Here is a 23965-nt window from a genome sequence, read left to right on the forward strand (position 1 = left end):
GTGGAACCATCTAGCAGAGCAAGGGGGCGTGGCCGGGGCCAGGCTATTTAAGCCTGCCCCGCCCACAGGCCTAGGCTTCACGTTATTCTGCCCAAGCAGAGTAACGTTCACCGCCGCCTGAGAAGCATCTTACCAGTTTTCCAGTGCAACCATCTCGGAGAAGCCAAGCATCTTACCTGTTTTCCAGCAAACCATCTCGGAGGAACATCTTACCTGTCATCCAGCGAAACCATCGCGGGGAAGCATCTTACTTGTCATCCAGTGAAACAATCGTGGAGAAGCATCTTACCTGCATAGACAGCCAAACCATCGCGGAGGTGCTACTTACCCGTTTTCTCCATCAGAACCAGCTGAATCTTCGTTGAAGCATCTCTTACCTGCTCGCCTTGACTCCATCTGCGATCGTCCAGGGTGTACTTACCTGGCTCGTGGAATACAACCACCGACCGCACGCCTTACCTGACCTTCAGCTCGGGAACCAACTCTGAAGTTCTAAACGGCCAGCTTCATCGCTGTCACAGGTATCCTTCACCCGCCGCCAGGTCCGCGCACTGCAACTCTTCTCCAAGCGCCGCCAGACTGCACCTGCAGGAGGAAAGAACAAATAAGGTTAGAAACCTAATAGAGACATTTGCTAAGGTCGCACTCCATTGCATCTAGCGCTTACCTTTGGATCCCAACTGGGTATCTTCTTGGGAACACTTTGAAGTCCTCCACTGGCGCAACAGCTGTCATCCCCTACAAGGGAGAAAAAGACATTATTAAGAGTACAAACTTAAATCATGTGAAAGACATTAATACTTATCTGAACAATAATCATCATAAATACTCCTACCTTCAAAGTGGTTCGGTCACAGCCGGCCTGTGCCACCACATCTACGGACCAGTGTTGCAACTGAGTCATCTTGAAGTTAATAAGGATAATGGAGCAGAGGGGCCCATTGGTACAAAACAAAAGCACCATTAAAATAACAATGTCATATACGTTTCTCCATAACTGAAACTATGCCACTGCAGAAACGAATGGAAGCAGGGCTGTGACAAGAATGCATTGTTGACTAGGACCACGGGGGTACATGTCGCATATATTTTAGCAATAAGCTCAGAGCTGGGGGGACATTACCACGTCAGGTAATGCCCCAGGGCCCATAGTTACAGGCCCACGGTCACAACTTGAAACAGTAATGTCCCCCTGCACCCTCGCGAGGGGCTTATTGCTATTGGTACCCTAGCCCATTAGACCTTGGTACTAATAGTGTCTTTCTTCAGTTGTCAAATGCTTTGGCGTTGGAAAACTGAAAAAAGACAGAAAAAAGACAGAAAAATATGGCCACCATGGAACGTGATACATAGTCCTTTCTCCCTTTCAATGGTGGTCATTCAATACTGTAGGAAAAAAGTAAACAAAGATGATGGCTGCCAGGAAACGGGGAGAAGGGACTACGTGTAGTCCCTTCTCCCTTTCCATGGGGGCCTTTCAAAAGTGGAGAAAAAAGTAAACAAAGAAGATGGCTACCAGGGAAAGGGAGAAGGGACCATTCCAAAATGTGTCATGTACAGAAAGGCTTTGAAGGGCTGGTAACGATTCGGCCTAGGGCCATTGAGATTGCTTGTTACAAGCTCATTGGCCCTCGCTGGGTACTAATATGTAAATATCCACCCATTCAAAAAACAAGAAACCTTATCTGGGATATACTGGAAGAGCTATTAGCACTATCCCAAACATATCGTAAATGTGGTCACTATTTTACCTATAAGGAATCCAAAACGACTAAAAGTATACAATCGTTACAACTCTCTACCCTCACTCTATAAAACCTCTCATGCTGATACAGCTCAGTATAAGCTAGCACTGCCCTCGAAGACAATGACAATTTCCGTCTATGGAGAAAAAATGAAATGTTCAGCTAATTTGCATATACTGATAGCACATTCCTGTGTGGCTCTGATCTGGAGGAGAGCTTCCAGGAATTGCTCGTAGGTGGCATTTGTAGCTGAAATGCCTTCCTCTACTTTTGCATTGCAGGGAGAAGCTTATTTTATCTTGCTTTGTTAAACTTTATAATGACCCTGTTTTAAGTTGCTGTTTTTTTGGTTAAAGAAAAAATCAAAAAATAGTCCATAGTGCGGGACAAATACTGATATGCAAATGGATATTTCCCTTCTGTGAAAGGTACAGTGAGCTAAACTGTGGCTGCGGCTCTCGAGCGGGTACCTAATCAAAGAACAGGTCATTTAGCGTGTTTGTTTGCACAGAGGGGCACCAATGGACTATTTTTTCACTGTTCTTTGGTTTTATTGTAGTGTCTAGTCTGAAATTAACATTGTTTTATTTACTGTCAAAAACAATAATAATGTTCTCTTTAAATATGAGCTTGTAGCATTTAGAGTTCATTGAAGTACGCAGGGACCAGGCTAGAGGGAGGTAGGTACAAATGGAAGTTAACTTTATTAGTTACAGGGTAGGTTACAAGAAGAGGTTAGGAGCACAAGGTATAAACATCCTCACTGGTCTCACTCCCATCTTGTGTGTCCCAACTGACTCCACTGGAACCTTGGTGTAGTGTGGGTTCCAGTCACTAGGTAACATTATAATACTTGCATCTGTGCACATAATGCAAGCAGCATACTACAGAGCTGCAACTGAGGGAACCGGGCATTTCAAGAGCAGCAATATGTTATTCCAAATTACAATTACATTTATGGAATGGACCACCATAACTTCTCATAATATGTATTGTTACATTTCCAAACAGATTACTGTAACACAGTAGGCATATCTTTTAGGGGTCATCCGTCCCAGTATCTCCCTTCAGCCAGGCACTAGATCTCCCCTCAGACAGTAGCCATACTGTCCAATCTATTAACCATTCCTTTACGTGTTTACTCTGGATGATTGTGTTACGTGGATAGGATAAGACAACATGTCTTTGATGAATGATTTAAGTCCTCATCACAAGTCTTGTGGTAATCCAGCGCAATTACTGCCAGGCAGTAATAACATTACTGCAGCGTCATCCAGCAGAATTAACGCTGTAGCGCAACCTGGCGTGAATGTGCCCCTGACCCCAGCGGTAATGCAATTATTGGCCAGTGGTAACTACGCCAAAATAAGGGCTGCTGCAGAGAAAAAGCCGGAAATGCCACTACCGTCGGTATGGAAAGCATTGCGGTACCCATTTTAAAACACAATTGATGAAATATCTCTACTTCCTGCAGCCATCCGGTCCTGGTAAGCAGCAAATATGTCTCAGGAGAGGCTAAGAGGCAAAATGGCTGGAAATCACCCCGGAAAATCTAAATTCAGCAGGGGTGAGTTTGGTGTCCTCGCAGAGGAGGTAATCTCTCACTGTGACAAACTCTATGGCAGTTTCCAACAAAAAAACACTGGGCAGTGCTTGACAGCCATCTGGACTACCCTCTCCCAGAAGGTGACAGCAGTATCCATCATGCCCCATGATGTAGAGGACTGCCGCAAGTGGTGGAACGATCTGAGGGTCAGGGTGCAGGAACTTCTGTCCCAATACCGCCAAGAGTCAACCGCGACTGGAGGAGGCACTGTAGAGCCACTGGTCCTCACCGCATTGGAGGAAAAATGTAGCACAGTGCTGAATCTTGAAGGGATTGAGGGAGTCGGCAGTGCAGAGGCGGGTGCCAGCAGCCAGGAGGCAATAGGTGAGTCAACCCCACTCCCCATTGTATGTACAAATGGCAACCCAGCATAAGATGCCCAAGTGGACAGGGGCACAGGTCATCAGACCCAGAAGCTGAGCAAGCCAACAGGGCAGAGTGATGGGGTGGCACATTAGCCACCCTCCACATCAACCAGGGGTCAGGAGGACACCCCTGAACCACACAGCAGCAGGAAGGTCAGGCAAGTGAACCAAACTAATTCCATGATCACCACACCCCTAATGGTGCACCCTGTGCCAATGGGATTGAGGTGCGTGAGGGACCACAACACTGTGCAGCAGTCATACCAGCATTTTGTGGCCCCAGTAGGCCTGCCCCATGATGGCATGCCAGACAAGCCACAGGGAAGTACAAATCCCACAGATCGAAATGTGCACAGCCTGCCAATCACTGTACACCACAGTGAAGCCCTGATGGCTGCACAGCAGTGCCCCGTAGAGCCATAAAAGTGCCATGAACTAAGCTACCCCCCCATGTGAGTGCCACCCGGGTAGAGGATGCATGCCAGACGTAAACTGCCACAGCATGGACACCCTGGCCTACTCACACACATGCCAAAGACCAACAGGCCATGGGCCACACACCCATCGGTACAAGCAACCCCATGATGCTGGGCCACATGCATCCTCCCATGATCAACCATGCCCATTTGGCCATATTTCTGAGGTCACACTATGTACCATAGCAATTGTGCCTTGCATGCCAACACACATGGTTGAACCATACCTGATAATATTGCCTACGTCCCCTACAGACACTCATGCATCAGCAGAGGCATCAGAGGAGGCGGAGGAGGAGGATGATGTTGGCACATCAGGGAATGCCGCTACCAGGCCCTTAAGGTCTGCCACCACCACCCCGCAAAAACCCACACAGGCCACTCCAAGGCATATGTTCCATCACATAATGCTGCATCAGAGCAGGGCCAAGGCAATGCCCACACCACAGGCTGCCAGGAACAGTGTAGGGCACACTGCACCCACTCCTGCAGCTGGAGGTCCTGACAGTGAGGCCACATCTGCTGCCAGGATGACTGATCTGTGACATCACCTGCTAAAGGGTCACACTCCCCAGAGAGCCCTCCATGCTGCCAATGCCAGAACTCCCCGCAGAGCCCTCCACACCACAGTGTGCACGTACACCAGAGCTGGATGAGGATACTCCCCTATATGGCTCCCCTGCTTTCAGTTCTGGGCCAGTGCAGAGCCCCTCAACACCACAGCACACTTCGACACGCAGCATGCTGATGCTTAGGCTCGAGGACATGGCGCGCAGCCAGCGGAAGATGTAGGAGATTGGCTGCACCCACACTGCACACATGCAGGCAATCAGGGACAGCATCCAGGGGGCTACCCACACGCTTATGCATGCCATGTCACGGAACAGGGCCAAGATGGCAGCAAACACGTCTGCCCTTACACTCTACACCCAACTTGTCAGGGAGATATGATAGACTCTGGGACACTGATTTCCTTGAGGGGCCATGCTGTGGAGTTGGTGGTGGGAGGGGGGATAGTGTGATGTGAAGTTGGTGGTGGAGGATGGGGCTTAGTGTGATGGGGAGTTGGTGGTGGGAGGGAGAGAGGGGAAAGTTGGGGCATGTCATTCTATAAAAACTGATAACATTCATCAATACACAGACATTTCTGATTGTGTCATTGTTGCATTTATTGATTGGGGGTGTCACACAGTGGTGCATGGCTCGTGCCATGTGTTATTGTCAGAAAAAAAAAATGTCTATTGATCCCTGGCATGCCATTTTCCCATCCCTCATGTCATCTCTGGCAATGCGTGCATTTGCCTCTGCCACAGGCACTGCATTCTCATCGTCTGAGGGTGGCATGTCCACGTGAGGATGTAGCAGAACATTTCTCTTCAGGCAGATAACGTGCAACATTGCACACACTAGCACAATTTTCAGAACTTTCTCTGGACCGTACATCAGGACTCCACCTGTACGGTCGTGGCAGCGGAAACATGCCATCTGGATGCCAAAGGTATGCTTGATTCAGACCCTGGAACTGCTGTGAGTGTGGTTGTAGGCATTCTCTTGCAGTTTTTGTGGTTAATGCCAGCGTTCATTAGCCAGGTCAGCTGTGGTTATCCAGAGTCACCTGCATGGGAGGAGGCACAGGCATTAGTCACGGTTTATGGTGTGGTGTGGACTTACTCAATATCAGGTCAATGGGCTACTTGTGCATGCAGATGGCCCATCATTTCATGGAATGTGTCTATTCATGCAGTGTCACTCGTGTCATGCATTGTTTGTGCTTCACATGCACCCTGTTCCCTTTCAGCATATGCAACATAGGGTGTATTTCAGTGACATGTCCAGATAACATGGTGGCTGTCATGTGGATGTGTAGTCACACTGTGCATGGGGCATGATGCTGGGTTCCCCATGGATCCTCCCTGGGCATCTGCTGGCAACGGGGGGAATTGTGGCCTGGCTGCACATAGGTCACTGGGATGTTGTGCTGTGTGGGATTTTGGCCAATTGTCTGCATTGCTTTGGTGGGTGCATGTTGCATTGTGGTACCTGGAGTCATGTTGTTGTATTTGGTTGATACTGTATGTATACTACTGCTTCTCCATGCAGGTAAGTTTGTGCATGCTCCCTGGTCTGTAGTGTGACATTGGTGCGTGAGGTGGTCAAGTGCGGATTTCGAATTTGTCTGTAATGCCAGCCTTTATGTGGTCATTGGAAACCCCTCTCCCCCATTTGGGCATGTGACACACAGCACATCTGTGCAAGATTTTCTATTCACCCACTATCCATGGCCATTGTCCTCTGTATGTCTCCATGTATTCTGGCAGTGTGCTGTTTCACAGGACCATGGCATCGTGGGTGGAACCGGAGTAGCGGGCACAGCAGTGGGTGATGATGAGGTTGGGGTTGCAGGTCACCTGCGCATTCATGTTGGAGTGGTAGTGCTTGAGGTTTTATTACACTACTTCATGGGCCTGGGGGGCCACCAGCGCAACATGGGTACAGTCCAGGGCAACAAGCACATTTGGCATTTGGGCAATGGCATAACTGTGCCTTCATGGCATTTACCTGGGCTGGGGTGGTAGGCAGTGAAATGTGATGTTGCACTTGCCGCAGGAGGGCTTCAAGCACCTGGGTCAGCACTGCACATTATGTGGGATATGCCATGGCATGCATCATGGTCAAAGAGCGCTGGAAGGAGCCAGTTCCAAGGAATTGTAGGACAGACACTAGTTTCAGCAGTGGGGGCACAGCTGCCCAGATGTTGATTCTGCTCCCTGTGCCGTCCTGTATTGTGGTGAGCAGCTCTGTTGAGGTCTCCCTGTTGAGGTGGTACAGGGTGACCAACTGGCTGTCAGTGAGGGTCCATGGTGAGAGCCTGAGCCTAGGGATCGGGGCATGCCTTGCTTGGGCACTCCTCCTCTTGACCACCTACACGCCCCCTGTACTCCATGTGTCCTGGCCTCTCTAGCCTCTCAAAAATGTCAAGCACAGCATGATCATCTGCCTGTCCCATCTCATAGTGGCTAGTGGCAGCATGGTGTTGGTACCAGTGTTTGGGGAAGGGTGAGCCTTATGCGGTCAGCTGGGGTGGATTGGGGTCACCTGTAGCTTCATTTCAGGCACCTGTGCTCATTTACCTCCTGCTGGAGGCTGGAGGAAACTGCACTGTGTTTTCGGCAGTATTAGCGCTGGTTTTCGGCACTGATACCGTCGAACATGGACTTGTGATGCAGCTGTGTTTGCGCCATGAGTGGCCAGCTGTAATAGCACCGGCTGTGATAGCGCCGGATGATTTTATAGTCAGCGGTATTTGCACTGGCTCAAGATCCGGCAGAGCAGATTTGGCGGTGCTAATTCCGTTACTGCCACTTTTAATGGTTACCAGATTTGTGATGAGGCCCTTAGACATGAAGACCTGCATATAATACCATCTGGTATTAATGCCGCAAAGTTCTCCTCTAACACTTTTCATTTCACAACTTGTCATTCTATACATTTAAATTTGAATAGGTGCCCCACTTCATTCCTCAAATCCCTAGTTCATCCAAGGTAGTCAAGATATCCACACATCATACATTTGCATACAGTGAATATCAATAGAAATTAAATGAATTTGACAATCACCCCCGTGTCTGCGGAGGACATGGCAGGTAACGGCCTGACAGCCTAAGCATGTCCGAGCGAAGAAAAGTCCTCGGTGTCTGCCCCCCGAAAAAGGGGTGATCACCATTTGCACCCTGGGGTTCACTCAGGGTATGAACGGCGTAGTTTATTATTATTATTATTTTTTGTTTTTTTTTAAACAAGATGGCTGCTGCCATAGGAAAAGGGATTTAGTCTCTTTGCCATTACTATGGCAGCGGCCGAGGTTGGGAGGAGCGCTCGGACTGGAGCACAAAGCACTGGTGCAGCAGGTAAGTAGGGCTGGAGGGAGAGAGATGGTGGGGAAAGGGTATGTTTTTTTGGGGGATTGAGGGACGGGGGAGGACATGGGGAAGCTCCCGGTTGCTTCCCCACAATCAAGATGGTACCACCTGGGGAATGGTTTGGGGTAGCTGGATACAGCAGATGGTACACAGTGTCTTCTTGCCAGCTGTACAAACCACCTGATTGGCTGAGCACCCTTACCCGGGTGCAATTAGTAAATAGTTATTCTGCAAACCGGATGTTGGTTCACAAGGATTGAACCAAATCACACCAGACAAGATAGTTGGTCAGTTGCGTACACTGTTCAGCGACCTAACGTATAGAAAACTGCTCAGATTAGTATGATGATGCAAGCAGTTTCAGGGTTCAGGGTAGCAGACTGTGTATTTTGGAACATTGGGCGATAGCCTGTTAAGCAACCCATGGGAAACCCACTTCCAATAGCACGCAAAGGACCAAACCAGGCATCCAAGTCAAATCCACCATTATCCCCTTGGCTGACCTGTAAACCCATAAAATCACCATTACTCTGTTTGCCTCTGCTTTTAGAATGCAAAAGCAGCCAGAAAGATCTGCGTGTGTCTGATCTTCTTATTTTAATTAACATACATCACAAAGCCACGTTGGAAAGGAAATGGGCCAGTTTGGATTGTGATGCTTTCCAACCACTCCAAACACAGCATTCGGCTGCGTGCCTTAGGATACATATCTGCTATAAATTCATTTTCATCTAATTTGTCTGAGATCTAAGCTTCCTGTGGAGGTCCAAGATCAAAGGAGCTGATTCCGTCTGATGTCGGCTCTGACAAACAGTGTGCGCTGACTTAGTTCTGTCTATAAACCCACAGTGGGAGGCTGTGGCTGTCCCTTGGCTCCTTTGCACAGGGAACTTTTATTTCCACTGGGGAGGATGGCAGATACCGTTTTGAGCGAAACGCTACTGTAAATAATTAATTGGCAGGTTGGTGGCCGAGCAGATCTCCAGCCATTTGCGATCCTTCAGGAAATGAAGCAGAGCAGGAGAATGCAGTAAACGAGGACTGACATATTTAAAATATTAAAATAAAATGCCTGAAGAACCGATTGACTATGTGATGAACACTATGAACCAGAGTCTCAAAATGTTTTTGTGCGCAGGTGGTGATTTGCGATTCTGCATCTCATCGCTTGCGCCCAAAATAAGGAGTAGCCCAATTCACAAACGGTAAAGGTGCCCTTTGCCACCTCTGTGTCCATCTGTGGGCCAGATTCCTGGAATGTCTGCTTGGTTAAAAGTGAATTTGCGCCGCTGAAAAGTGACTGTGCACTGCCGACACAAACCCTGATTCATGGAACTGTGCAAAGTGCATTTTTGCCGTGCAAAGTCCATGAATCAGGGTTTGTGTCAGTAGTGCACAGTTAATTTTTAGCAGTGCAAATTCACTTTGAACTGGGCAAATATTCCATGAATCGTATGTTTAAAAGTGCATGCTGAATTCACAAACGGAATGCGCTTCCAAATGGACAGAAATGTGACACGTTGTTGGGAAAAGGCGCAGAGGGATACACATATCGTGATATGGTAATTTCTGATCCAGTCATGCCTTTTTCTTAAAGTGTGACAGATGCAGTTTATCGTGTGTCTGTCACACTTGCATGTGCGTCCCTCAAACAGGTATGTACATTGTATTTTTCCATGATGGTGCGCAGAGTGAAACATTGGTCCACTGTAAGCAGCCTCCCCCCCTTGAAACTCGCTTGGGAGGGCTTCAAGATATTGTTAATTTCAGAAACTGGCCCTTTAAGGGATCTTAGTCCTGACACTTATGTATGCGAGGGGTCTGGCCAGCACATATTTGTGCAACTGTCCAGCCTCATCTGGCAAGGGTGGGTCAGCTTTGAGAATAAGGTGACCTGCACATTCCTACACTGAGCGCAAATGAACAACGCACACCCCCTGCACTTTTTCATTTGTGCTCTTTTTTGAGAACATGGGCCATAGTCATATTTTTGCCACAGTTACTTCAGTGCCTACCTGGACCATGTGGAGGGTAAATTACAGAAGTTGTGGGTCACCTTTGCACAATGTCGCATAGCCAAGTCCACATTTGTGAGCACATTCATTAGGGTTCACGTAAATCTCTTTGTTTTTTTCCATCTGTGCTCTATACTTGGGACAGAAATATTAAACAAGTGAACAAGAAACATCACCATTGATTGTTTCATGTCGTCAGCATTTCACCAAAACAACAGAACCAACATGTCTTTCTTGCTCTATTTCCATTGTAGGTTTAATAAGGTATTTAATGAATTGAGATGGGTGTACCCACACAATGGACCATAGCAAGTCACGTGTGTACAGTACTCGCAAGGGTTATATATAAACCAGTTTGAAAATAATTAGTTTTATTGGAGATGGTTAATTCCAAAACCTGATGCCTGCTTATCATGACTAGGGTGATTTAAGGTTAGAATGACAGTAGGCGCAAGTTCCCATCCTAATGTATTGTACCAAATTCTGCACATCAGTACCCATCGTATGCAATTTTGACTATATATCATCAAATGTTGTGATTATGAGATCATATGTCACTCTCACAAGGAGTCATTGGCATTGATCACAACATAGTGAGGTATGGACAGGATCGCATTATGCCTCACTGATGCAGCTATGGCATAATTTCAAGCCACACATGTACAACATCTGCATTCTTTATTTGCCACTTAAGCTTACTAGCCAGTAATGGCAGCATAGGTGTCTTTAGGTTTACCATTTAGCCTAAATTACGATTTAAGAAACTGGGATCCCTTGATAATAACAGAGAGTGTGAATAAAATAGGTGTGAGGCATATGTGGTGGGCAAAATGAGTGCCAGCGAAGTGGAATGGGTAAAAGTGCGTAGCAGATCAGCTCTAGATATTTTTTGGGGGGAATTATTGTGTGTGCATTTTTTCTTTGGACAGCAACATTATTTTCATGAATTGAGGGAGGAACACATTTCAGAGACCCCAATTCTGCTCCAATATTTCTGCAGCGTGAACAAATATGGTCAACTGTGAAACTGTGCACTCTTAGAAACAGTAGTAATGACCAACTTTGCTGTAGGGGAATAATGGCTACGCAGACCGGATTTACACAACATTAATTGTATCTAAGGTGAAGCAAAATTCATCCATGTTGCCCACCCCTAGTTGTTATCTAGACCCTTCACATTCATATGCCTAGTAATCCTCTTTCACATTGCAGCGTCAGGTACTCTGTGGCGCCGCGGATATTAGCATACCAATAACAGATACGTTATGCATCTTAGAAAGATGAAAGGCTGAGCCAGCACTGCACGGTTTCAAACCTGTGGCCTGGCGGTTTGATACAGATCTCAACAGTAAACAATTCTTATTCCTGCCATGTATAACCTTCAGCCCGCTTACTGTGGGGCAGTATGAAAATACACAGAGAAGGGTATAGCTGTTCATTTTATTTGTAGGGTTGCAATATGATTTAGGATAGGCTGATGATATCGAAACGTAGTACATGCTTCCGGATAAAATACTTTATTTTATGCTTGCTGACTTTATGCAATATCATATGGATTCCAGACACGTGCACCATTTTACTTCTGAGCACTGACATACACTTAAATGCCTTCTGCTTAAAAAAATGCAAATTCACAATAAAAACATTTTTTTTCGAATATCGTGGAAAAAACAATCTAACATTAATATACAATACGAGTCCATGCAACTTCTATTAAACACTACACTGGACTGCAGTTTGTAGAGTTACATGACATTACAGCGAGCCTTCTTTCTGTTTCAAAGGTGACCTAATGCGTCTTATCTTTCCTAGGCATGGATTGGAGGAATGATGCAGACGTCACGCCGCCCAGAACGTGCCATGGTGCTCATATGCCTGTGCCAGGGGGGAATCCGATTATCCTCTGTGGGGACTCTTCTGATCCTCATGCCAGGAGTGCAGAGCACCCAGCTCTGGCTGCGAAATGCGACACAGCCTGCCCGCTTGGAAGAAGACCGAAAGAAAGCCTCCCGGATCTCCAGAGAATCCCTGTCTAAAATGAGTGTGACTGGAGATACCAAACAAAGTTGCATGTCAATAACTCATGCTAAAATAGAGAGTAACAAAATATCGCCCAAAGAATAGAGAGTGCACAAATATTGACATTCAATTAAATAAACGCCATATGCAGCAAACATATTGGCTTATGGTATAGCATGCTGAGCAAATTGCTCAGCATTGTTTCAGAAAAACATGGAGAGTTGATGCTACATCAGTACTGGGAAAGTCTGTTGTCTCCTGTAGCAACACCTCCACTGCCCTCCATCCCTTGCTCCTCCTCAGTCTGTATTATGTTTGGAGTGGTTTAGGCCCTGATTCACAGGGCGTTTTCCAATGGGGGTTTGCCATTATAAAACGCTTCTGGCCCTTACTCTTTATTTTACATATGAACTATCTTGCTCTCTTTATTTTGATGCTCACCATTTTGGCTTAAGTCACTGATGAACAATTGTGAAATTGATCAAAAGTAATGACATCATATCAGTGTGATGCTTTCTTCAGGAAATACGTTTTCACCTTTCTTTTAAACAGTTTAACTTTTTGTTAATTCTGCTTCAATTTTAAGTGGCCATCAATGTAGTGAAATGTTTTTTTTTTTTTTTTTTAGGTTTTTGTTGTTGATTATACTGTGATATTTTTTACATAAACAAAGTGCTGTGTGATGCTTTAAGTTGTTGCTGTGCTCTGCGACACACATAGCGACTGAGCTATTTCATATCCTTTGCTTGCGCCTCTATCCCGGTACGGAGAAAAGGAGGATAGTTACATAATAAAGGCATTACGTATCTACAGACACATCTCTTTTCATAGATTTCTGGGAAAAAAAGGTGAATAAAATCATTATTTGGCCAGCGTTATTAATTTACCGGAAGTCACAATCTACACAATTTCTGGATTGAGGGGACATTTCTATGTTCTCAGATGGTTTGGCTTATGGCTTTGTGGTTATTCGGTTGTTTTCTTGTTGAGTTCTGTGCATGGATTTAGGGATTGCAGTTTAGGGTATTGGTTTTCTGCAGTGATGCTTGTGTTCTTGTATGGGCAATTGAAATCATATTTGGGAGGGGCGCCAGGGGTATTGGGGTTTTGGAGCGCTTGTCACGTTGGCGTCATATTTCTGTTTTGGGGGTGCGGATTTTCATTGTTTTTTTTGTTTTCTGAACTAGTGCTTACTTTTTGGTATCATTTCGGACCTATCACAATGTCTGCTAGCAGGGAATCACGTCTGTCGATCGCCTCATGGAATATTAATGGTATGAATAATCCAGTGAAACAGCAGAAGATTCTTAATTGTATTGAGAATATGAAATGTGATGTTCAGTTTTTACAGGAAACTCACCTGTTAAAAGAGAATGTAAGTGTTTTACAGAAGAGGTGGGTTGGCGGTGCCTTCACCTCATGCTATACCAGTAAAAGCAGGGGTGTTGTAATTCTTGTTCGAAAAGGTTCTCCGATTCAGATTTTGAAAACTTGCAATGATAAGGTGGGCAGGATGGTTGCTCTTTTGGTGGATATTCAGGGACTAAGAATGTTCTGCAGTGTTTATGCTCCATCCATGGATGATGGTTCCTTCTATAGGGATGTGTCGCAGTTCTTGCTTGATCTGGATTGTCCCAATATTTTAATTGGAGGAGATTTTAACTTGGTTTACGATCCTTCTATTGATCGTTCAACTCAGAGGATGGTTCAGAGGACAGATGCACATTATTCTTCATTTAGGACTCTTATTGAAGATTTTGATTTGAAGGATTGCTGGAGGCTGCAACACCCTGATGTCAGGGAGTTTACCTTTTATTCCGGTTCATATTCTACTTATTCGAGAATTGATATGCTACTCACGGCGGGTGGGATGACCGCTAATTTGTTTGAAAACAGTATTGGTTCTATTGCTGTCACTGATCATGCTCCTGTCTTTGTGAATGTGGCCATGGAAAATGAATACATCAATTTTACATGATGATGTCCTATTGGAGAAGCTAAGGTCTGAAGTGGAATTTTTTGTGTTGGAAAATACTTCGGAAGAGCTTAGTAAAAGAACCATCTGGGAGGTCTTTAAATGTACAATGCAAGGGTCTTGCTCTAAGTTTGTCTAGTAGCAAAAGGAAGAAATTAGATAGGTTGGCTTTTGATGTTGATGCTCGTATTATTGAGGTGACGAGAGAATTGGTGTGTGTTCCAAATGATGATGGTAAGAGGAATGAGTTGAGGAGGCTGAAGAAAGAACTGGATGACATTTTGGGTGTGAAAGCTAATATCGATTTGTATAGATCGGGGCGAAAAGTGCGATAAGTGGCTATCTTACAGATTGAGACAACAACACTCTGAGGATGCCATTACTTCAATTCAGGATGGGAATGGTGTGACCACTTTTGATCCACGTGAGATGAATGCGGTCTTTAAGACCTTCTATGCTGATCTATATAGAAATGAATCTGATGTTACTGGTCAAGGTGAACATTTTGTGAACAGGTTGGATGTTCCAAAGGTTAATTGTGATGAGAAGGAAGAATCGAACAGACAGGTGACGATTGATGAAATCAGGGTGGCCATTGGTAAATTGAATTCTGGGAAGACTCCGGGACCTGATGGATTACCGGTGGAGTTTTATAAAATTCTTTCAGAGAGGGTGTTGGGTCTTTTGAGGGATATGTTTATTGAATCCAAGGAAGTTGGCCTTCTCCCGTCATCTACAAACCATGCTACTATTTTGGTCTTTTTAAAGAAGGGCAAGGACTGTAACTTACCGTCAAACTATCGACCAATCAGTTTGATAAACACTGACAATAAGATTTTGGCTAAATTACTTGCTTTACGTATTGAACAACTCATGCCAAAGCTTATCCACACTGACCAATCTGGGTTTGTTAAAGGTCGTAGGACTTCCAGTAATTTCAGGAATTTGCTAATGACCATGTCCCATGCACAGGATTTGGATGAAGACGTGGCAGTTTTCTCCCTAGGTGCTGAGAAAGCATTTGATCGAATTAACTGGCAGTATTTGTTTATGGTTTTAAGAAATATGAACATGGGAGAAGAATACATTGCGTGGGTTGCCCTTTTATATGCTCGCCCCACAGCCGATGTTAAAACTAATGGCTTATTGTCGGAGTCTTTTGATTTACATAGGGGCACTAGGCAAGGTTGACCACTGTCACCATTGTTGTTTGTCCTAGCCATTGAACCGCTGGCTATTGCATTAAGATGTGATTTGAATTTGCAAGGTGTTTCCTTTCACGGTGTTGAACAAAAGATTTGGTTCTACGCAGAGGATCTTTTATTAGTTTTGAGGAACTTGGATTTGTCCTTACATTCGTTGATGGACACACTTAAGTGGTTTCATGAAGTGGCTGGATATAAGATTAACTGGTCTAAATCGGAGGTACTGCTGGTGACTGCACGTTGTGATAAGTCTTTGGTGGTGGGGTTTGGCTTTCAATGGTGTGAGAAAAAACTGAAGTACTTGGGAGTTTGGTTGACTCCGGATGTAAGTGATATGGTTGAAGAAAACATGGGTATGGTTTGTAGGGAGCTGAAGTGGAGTGTCCAAAGATGGTCGGTTTTGCATCTATCTCTGTGGGGTACGTTAAATGCGCTTAAGATGAATCCTACGCCAAAAATTAATTACATTCTGAGTATGCTTCCCCTGAAAATTGGTCAATATTATTGGAAGTTGATTGATACCACTCTACAGTCCTTTCTTTGGGATGAGAAACCGCCAAGACTGAAGCATTGGAAACTCCAGCTTCCAGTTGAAAAGTAAGGGTTAGGTGTACCGAATTTTAAGGCATATCATTTGGCCTTCTCTTGCCAATTTTTTTTTCCCTTTTTGGAGGAATCTCCTAGTGAGTGGGCTCTGGCTGAGGCAAGTGTGATGGGTCCACTCGCCCCGAGAGCAATATTCACGACTGTTGGCAAACATGGTAGGAGATGTCCTTTGACTGAGTTTCTTAGAGATGTCTGGAAGAATATCTATGAGATGTGTGGCTCGGTTGCTTTGAAGTCACCTGAGGCATCTATCTGGCTGAATAAGGCTATAACGGACAATGGCAAGGTGTTGTTTTGGCCTGAGTGTTTTCTCAGTGGGATTCGTTGGATTAGTGATGTTTTTAAAAATGGGAAATGGATTGACTTTGCTGAGCTAAGTGCTACTTTTACTGTTGAACATTTTTCTATCTCAGACTTCAGGAAATTGAAGAGATGTATTGGTGAAGTGCAATGTGATGGGGATGCGAATGTTGAACTTTTCACTAGTTGTGTTCAGTCACTGCCAAGTAGGGTTTATCATCGAATTGCGTCGAATTATAGAGAGAATACCGAATTACTTAATGAATGGAGCAGAAGAGTGGGCTGTGAAATCGCTTCTGACCTATAGCTTGTGATGTGTGCGAACGTGAAGCTTTGCTCGATAAGTTTGACTGATCGTTCGAGGCAAATTAAAATTCTTAATCAAGTTTTTTGGAGCCCGGAAAGGCTTAAAAATAGAGGTTTGTGTGATTCTGATGTTTGGTGGTGTTGCTGGAGTGAGAAAGGCAGTATGGAACATCTACTGTGGGACTGTGTGAGGGTTATTGGGTTTTGGCATGAGGTTTGTATTCTTTGTCGAGGGGTTTTGAACCAACATATTGACTTGGATTTTTAAACAATGGCGTTAGGCTGTGATGATTTGCTTGAAGACCTTTCACTATCAGAAAAGAAATGTTTGTTTAGAGGTGCTGCTATTTGCAAATAAATGATTTTAAGGAGCTGGAAATCTCGTGACTCACCAATTTTGGAGGACTGGATTACGGAAATGAACTGCTTAGCGAATATGGAGAAATTTATTTTCACAGAAATGGGGAAATTGAGTTTGCATGCAAAGGTCTGTGGAGCTTTTTTGAGGAGGTACTAGTTAACCTTGAAGATTTTATATTGATGTCTTCTTTTTGTTTTTCTTTCTTTTTCTGTTCCTACATGTTTGTATCCTTTATGCTATGTTGTGAAACTTTGTGATTTATTGCTTGTTCTTGTTCAAAATATCAGAACATTTTAAATAAAGAATTTTAAAAAAACCAATTTATTCAAATAGAAAACTATTGATGCATTTAAAAGTCAGCCATTTGTTACCCCATGTCTCCTTGCAAAGTTTAGTCATTTCCTCCTCGCCACCACCTAAGGCTGCCGTTGTAGCAACACCAACATTGAGAAGTTTGTAAATACAATGAATTAGATGCTTACAACATTTGCAGCTCAGGAAGTCATCTTAATTAGCAAATTTAAGATCTAAAGTGATTGCACAGTTGTATTCTTTTTGAACTGCAGCCTTAAAATAAGAGTGTAGAATGGTAGGCTCTGATTCCGAAACAAGAGTGTGCCTAGCGAATACCTGTGCAGATTTTCATGCTACGATAGTTCATGGTGTAATTAGATAATGATAAAATTGGTGAGCTCAGGGAATGAACGTTAGCCGGCTGAAATGAGTTTAGGTGCGTCACTTGGCCTTTATGACTTAAGAGCACGTGATTATATTGTAAATATACAAGCATGCACTTCAAACCACAAGCTTTCTATTAAACATGCATTACTAAGAAATGTATTTTGAGATTAGTTGTAAAGTCATTTTTCTTTTTTTTTAGAATAACACCACCAAAGTCATTAGCTGATTTTTTAAAATAAACCATTTGCATGACACAATGATTGCATCAACTGGAACATCAAGGGTGGAATTCAGACTGTTGTTGAGCACATTAATCAACATGTTTATTGTTACACTCACGCCAATCATAGGGCTCTTATTTTAAATTCAGAAACAAAAGGACAACAACGAAAGAAATGTCTAAAAATAATTTTAACCAGCAGTCAGAGGGCGTGGGGAGCTCAGAAGCACAAAGAAAGTAATTTCTGAAACGTGCACTGTGGAGCACATATATTCTTGCAATATACGGAAGCCTGCATAATCTTCTAACACCTCTGTACGTGATAATCAATTACGTCTGATTGTGACATCATTTCTCGCCAGTAATAAAAACATGACGCCACCCCAAGTGTAAAACTCTGATACAGTTGTGTTGTGATGTCACACTGCCGTTGAATGCGTCCGAACAGTGCAACCCGTTGCCATTAGAAGAGCATGTAATATAAACTGTGACCATAGTCTAGGATTTCTTTCTTCTGAATTTTCTCTGACAGTTCAAGGCATAAATTGATTAGTGAAAATATGTAGTAGCAGCTTCATTTAGAGCACTGCATCAGATGAAGACAGAAGAGGTGTCAGCTGTCTGCATATCTTCATAGTGCCTCTTATACCAACTCACACAAATGCATTGTTAATGCATTTTTATTAAATCTGCTTGCAGAATTTGTTTGTAAAATATTGCAAACCTTGTTTGGAGTATTTTTTTATAACCTTCAAAGAGTTCACATGTATTCTACATATTGACAATTGTAAGATGTCTTGCATATCAACGTATGTGTAAGACCAAGTCCTGAATGGGACGATGGTGTGGCCATGTAGGTGTGGCCATGTAATGTAAGGAATACAAAACCCCTTACCACATATTACATGGATATGGCAAGTCATCTGATAGTTCCATGACCTTAAAAAGAGGCTCGCAATTTGGCCTAATTCCACTATTTGCGCACAGTACTCCTCATTGCCAATATCACTCTAATGCATAATATATAAATAATTCATTTCAGAACTTTACTGCCTTTCTGAAAATATGATTAGTTACTAATATGTTATTTGCAAACCAACTCCTCACTCCAAGAAGCAGAAAGCTCACTGTGAAGAAAAATGACATCAATCGTGAACAATATGCAGTTTCAGAACTTTGCATGTTGTTTAGCACAATTCTCCCAATCAACAGCCTGCTTCAATATTTCGTACCTTTTCCTGTGCAATGAAGTCATTGGTGGAAGTAAAATTTGGGTGCCCCAGCTCTGAGGGAACGGATTGCTAAAAGTGAAGAAGCACAGAGAGAATGTGAATTGTAAATGACTGAAGTGTTCGATAAAAAAAGGACCAAAACAACCCAAATGCAGTTGAATCAGATAAAGCATCAGGAAGGCCCCTGAATACATGCAATAAAGTTATTCAAGTGTACATATGAAATGTGAGGGAAAGGAAATCTTCAGAAATATGTGGAAACACAGGACTAAAGTCACATACTGCAGATCCACAACTGGGGGTCAAAGAAAGGTGTCAAAAAGAACTTACGAACATCTCAGGAAGTACCTGAAAACATGTTAGGGAGCAGCAGCACTGCATATTGAATGCATTTCATATAGAACATACTGTGAACTCTGTTGGAGTACCCATCATTTCCCCAGCAGAAAGGTAGAGATCCTGTCCAATACTTCCAACACAAGCAATGTTTCAAGCAATGCAAACGTGCTGGCTATCTAATGAGTAACACATTAACTGAGCACCACTGACATACTGTTAGACAGGTAGAATGACACCAGAAAGGTGGTGAAATTCATGGAGAACAGAAGGAACTTGTGAAAAGTACAGGGGAATGCACTCACTCTTCCTCCGGTTGGTCTAAACGCGGTGTGAGCTCTGGCCCTTCGTAGGAGCCTAAAGGCCTGATTAACAGAAACCTTTTTAAATGACACAATCCAATTGATAAACACTTTGTAAATCAGACCCTACATGACCATTTATTGTCCTCTTCCCCTTTTCGTTATTGTAAATCATGAAACATCTGATGTTGAGGACATTGAGGCTGGCAGTCAATACTCGAAATTAGACAATGAGGAAAATATTAACCTGGAAGGAGATCAGAGAGGAAGGTGACATGTACATCTGTGGGCTGCAGTGACTCCTAATCTGTCCTCTGTGTAGCTCAGTTTCTATTCCTTATTAGCACCGTTGGTGGGGGAGCCAGCCAATCAGGAGGCTTGAAAGATGGGCTGAATTGCCTGATGTTAGCCTGCGTTCCCAGCCACCTGATGCCCGCCTCCCCCGCTCGCTATATTTCCCCAACCCCGGACCCCTTTTTAAATAATTCCCCCTCCCCACTTACCTCATTGCAGCCGTGGCACTCGCATCTGCTGCTACTTCCTTCTTCCTTTCCTCATGCGTGAGGCCGCCATGGAAAGTGAAGAGGGGCTCTTCATGGAGCCCTGCCTTCCCTTTCCATGACGGCTATTCTTTAACAGTCTTTTCCTTCCACAAAAGGGACACCACGAGGTGGCCCAATCACGGAATGAATATACCATCAATTAGCTAGGTCCCAGCACATGGGATGGGTGCTTAAGGTGTTAAGCAACCGTTCAAGGACTGGAACGGGTGGTAAAGTCCTGAGGCCCTTGTTAAAAGCCCTTGCTTTGCACGTGCCTTCAATGTGGTCCCCCAGGCTGTTACCCCCCCTTCCAGCGCTTAAAACGAGTGCTTAATGCCACCGTACATCCTCTGCATGCGATAAGTAGTCTGCAACTTGAAGACCCTACATGATTCCAAATCATGCAGACTGTACAGTTATTTCCCATTTTGGAGTCGCACAGGACTTCATAAGAACATTCTATACTACAGCATGCAATATTACTGGACAAGGTAACATCACCTCCATGACTGCGTTTATGTGGAAGCAATTACGAAAACACAAACACAAGCATAACTTTAGAGTTTCAGGTTTAAAGGCATGGTCTAGTAAAAATGTTTATTTAAAAAATAAATAGGCAACATAAAAAAAACTAGCATTCTCTTTTTTAAAACTTCCTATGTAAAATTTTGAGCTATTCAAGCTAAAAATTCGCAAAAGCAAGCACATGGGCGCATCCATTTTGTGAAATGGAGGCCCTCCTGTGCTGGCTTTTGCTTTTGCGGCACTAATGAAGGAAAAGCCAGTCAGCTGTAGTAAACAAAAGCTACCTCTGGGTGGCTTTCCCTTCATTAGTGCTGTAGGCGGAGGACGGGGACCGGAGACCAGAGCAGGAAAAAAACAGGTTAACCTGTTTATTCTTGTTTCCTTGTAGGTGCCTGCCAACGACGCAGAATGGTGTCCTGTTCCTCGATGAAGATAGCAGGGGGAAGTCTCTGACTCCGACCGTGATAGAATGGAGGCAAGAAGAAGAGTCCGGCACAGGCCGCAACGAGTTGATAGTGACTGGAGCGTTCAGCAATGTAGCGGCTGGCAACAGGTAAGCTATACGCTCAGCGATGGTATGATATGATATGGCATTTATAACGCACCCATACACAAGTGTTTCAGGGCGTGACTAGGCAAGGAAGGGGAAACAGGGGGAAGACAGACAACGATCCTACTAGGCCAGGTGTCATTCAGATCGCGCAATTGCAAGGGTAGGGAGAAGGGCAAGTGCCTGGGGGGAGAAAGAGGGGAAAAGTGCAGTGCAAGGGATAGAAGAATAAATAAGATCAATAAAAGCGGCCAGATGGTGGCAAGTGCAGGGTAAGAGCAAAAATAAGTACTGGTAGGGGACTGTAGGGATACAGAAAAACAGTCCCCAGGTATGGGGAGTTTCCAGGGGGGCAGGGCAGGTGCGGGGCCTGGACTCAAGATCAGAAAGGGTGGCCAGGTAACCAATGCAGTTTCAGGCAGGAAAATCGGTAGTGGAGAGAGGCAGAGAAAGCAGAAGCAAAGAGGAAGGTTTTGAGGTGTTTCCGGAACCAGAGATGGTTCTCCTCAAGTCTTAGGGAGGCACGAAGGCTGTTCCAGAGGGAGGCCCCTGTGGAAGAGAGAGCTTGTCCACCCACTTGTTGCTTGGAGAAGTGACTGATCCTGAGGGAGTTGGAGGCAGATGACCGAAGAGCTCAAGAAGGAAAGTATTTGGGAAGAGAGAGTTGAAGGTATTGCGGCCCCAGGAGGCCTTGTGGACAATGCAGAGGGTTTTGAACTTAATCCTTGCAGCCACTGGGAGCCAGTGCAGAGATTTCAGTCCTGGAGAGATATGATCCCTGGGCTTGAGGCCAAGGACAAGTCTCGCAGTCCTGTTTTGGATAAGTTGCAGAGGGCGGAGAGTAGAGGCAGGCAGATAAAGACAGAGACTGTTGCAATAGTCCATCTTAGAGAGAACCAGGGCTCTGGAGATGGTGAGCTTCTGGGGGAAGGAGAGGAAAGGAAGAATACCTCTGAGGAGGTGCAGATGGTAGCGTCATCTCTTAGAGACGTCTGAGATGTGAGGAGAGAAGGAGAGTGTGGAGTCGAAGATGACCCCAAGGTTTTTAGCGTTGCAGGTGGGGGCAGGAAGAGGGCCAAGGGAGGCTGGCAGAGTGCTGCAGGGAAGGAGGGAGTGGGTGTGCCGATGAGTAGAATCTCATTCTTACTGGCATTAAGGCAGGCTTCATCGGCGGCACGCCACTCCTGGATAGCAGACAGACAGTCAGAGATACAGGAAGGAGAGGAGGAGGCCAAGAGTAGCCTGAAAATGAGATGGGTATCATCCGCATAGCACTGAAAGTTGGGGCAGAGAGCAGCGATCCAATGGGCAAGGAGGGCCAGGTATTGGTTGAACTGCCAGGGAGAGAGGTTAGACCCCTGGGGGACACCACAGGTAGAGAAAAAGATATTGGAGAGGAAGGACCCAAGTTGGACCTGGGAGGGTCGGTTGGACAGGAAAGAAGTCAGCCACGCCAGAGCCTGTCCAGTGATACCCAAGTTGTCACGGAGACGGTTGATTGACAGTGTCAAAGGCAGAAAAGAGATCAAGCAAGATGAGGACACACAGGGTGTTCCAGTACAGGTTGGAGAGCAGGTCTTCACGAATGTTCAGGAGAGCAGTTTCCGTGCTTCTAGCAGCCCTGAAGCCAGACTGATGGTCATGAAGATAGCCAACAGATTTGTTGTGGAGATGGCCAGTTCCTCCAGAAGCTTGCCCAGGAAGGGAGTGATGGAGATTGGGCGATAGTTAGCTGGGCAGGAGGGGTCAGCGGAGGGTTTCTTAAGAAGAGGGTGCACAAGGGGGTGGGCAGACTCCGGTGGCGAAGGAGTGATTGCAGAAGTCGGCCAGGGCAGGAGCCAGGGAGTCAATATGGTCTTTGATAGTTTTGGAGGAACAGGGGTTTACCTGTTTCAACAAGACTTTCATAGATCAGACTTGTCGAGAGACCTCGTCTGCAGAGAGAAGGGAAAAGGCAGAGAAGGAGGGAGGGGGGGGTGGCTGCAGTAGGATCAGAGGAAGAGCAGGGAGTAGAGGGAGGGAGGTGAGAGGAGGAGAGTGAGGACAGAATGACCTGGGTTTTTTAAATGAAGTGAGAAGCGAGTGCCGTGCAGAGGGCCTGGGAGGGGACAGGAGAGGTAGACACTGTGGCAGGATTGGCCAGATCCTGGCAGATTTTAAAGCGTTCAGCTGAGTTGTTAGATGCTGCAGAGATGCGGGCTTGAATATGGCTCTCTTCTTGGTGAGAACGGAGACCCGGTATTGCCTTTGCAGCATGTGGCAGGCCAGATTGTCAGAGGATGAACATGAAGCACGCCAATTCCTCTCGGCCACCCAGCACTTGCGTTTTAAGGTTACGAGATCTGAGTCATACCAGGAGTTACACTTGGCTTTGGGCTTCAGGCTGATTCTCATGACAGGGGCAATGATATCAAGAGTATCAGATATAGCAGAGTGGAGCATGGAGAGGGCTGTGTCAGGGTGAGACTCAGCCAAAGGTGGAGGAGGGAATGAGAAGGTGGCGGCGAAAGCCTCAACTGACAAACGCTTCATGGGTGGCTTGGCCTGAGGGGTAGGGAGGATGAGGTGGGAGGATAGGAGAAAGTGATCACTCCAGGAGAGAGGAGTGGTGAGAGGGACAGAGAGGGGAAGGTCAGAGGAGATCAGAGCATCGAGAGTGTGCCCTGTAGAATGAGTTG

General features: G+C 45.2%; 1 protein-coding gene across 2 annotated transcripts in view; it reads left to right on the forward strand.

Annotated features, from left to right (window-relative positions):
* Positions 1 to 17306, forward strand: part of PKHD1 (PKHD1 ciliary IPT domain containing fibrocystin/polyductin) — a 4356595-nt gene extending 4339289 nt beyond the window's left edge. Inside the window, exon 67 of one of the 2 annotated variants that reach the window (XM_069605754.1) lies at positions 11940 to 17306. In XM_069605754.1, coding sequence (XP_069461855.1) covers positions 11940 to 12163 — 224 coding nt within the window. In that variant the 3' untranslated portion in view covers positions 12164 to 17306. The remainder of the gene's footprint in view (positions 1 to 11939) is intronic. The other variant, XM_069605755.1, reaches the window with a different exon arrangement.
* The last annotated feature ends 6659 nt before the right edge of the window (positions 17307 to 23965 follow it).

Source organism: Ambystoma mexicanum, chromosome 4p (assembly GCF_040938575.1).
Source record: "Ambystoma mexicanum isolate Mex_15411 chromosome 4p, UKY_AmexF1_1, whole genome shotgun sequence".
Taxonomy (NCBI): Eukaryota; Metazoa; Chordata; class Amphibia; order Caudata; family Ambystomatidae; genus Ambystoma; species Ambystoma mexicanum.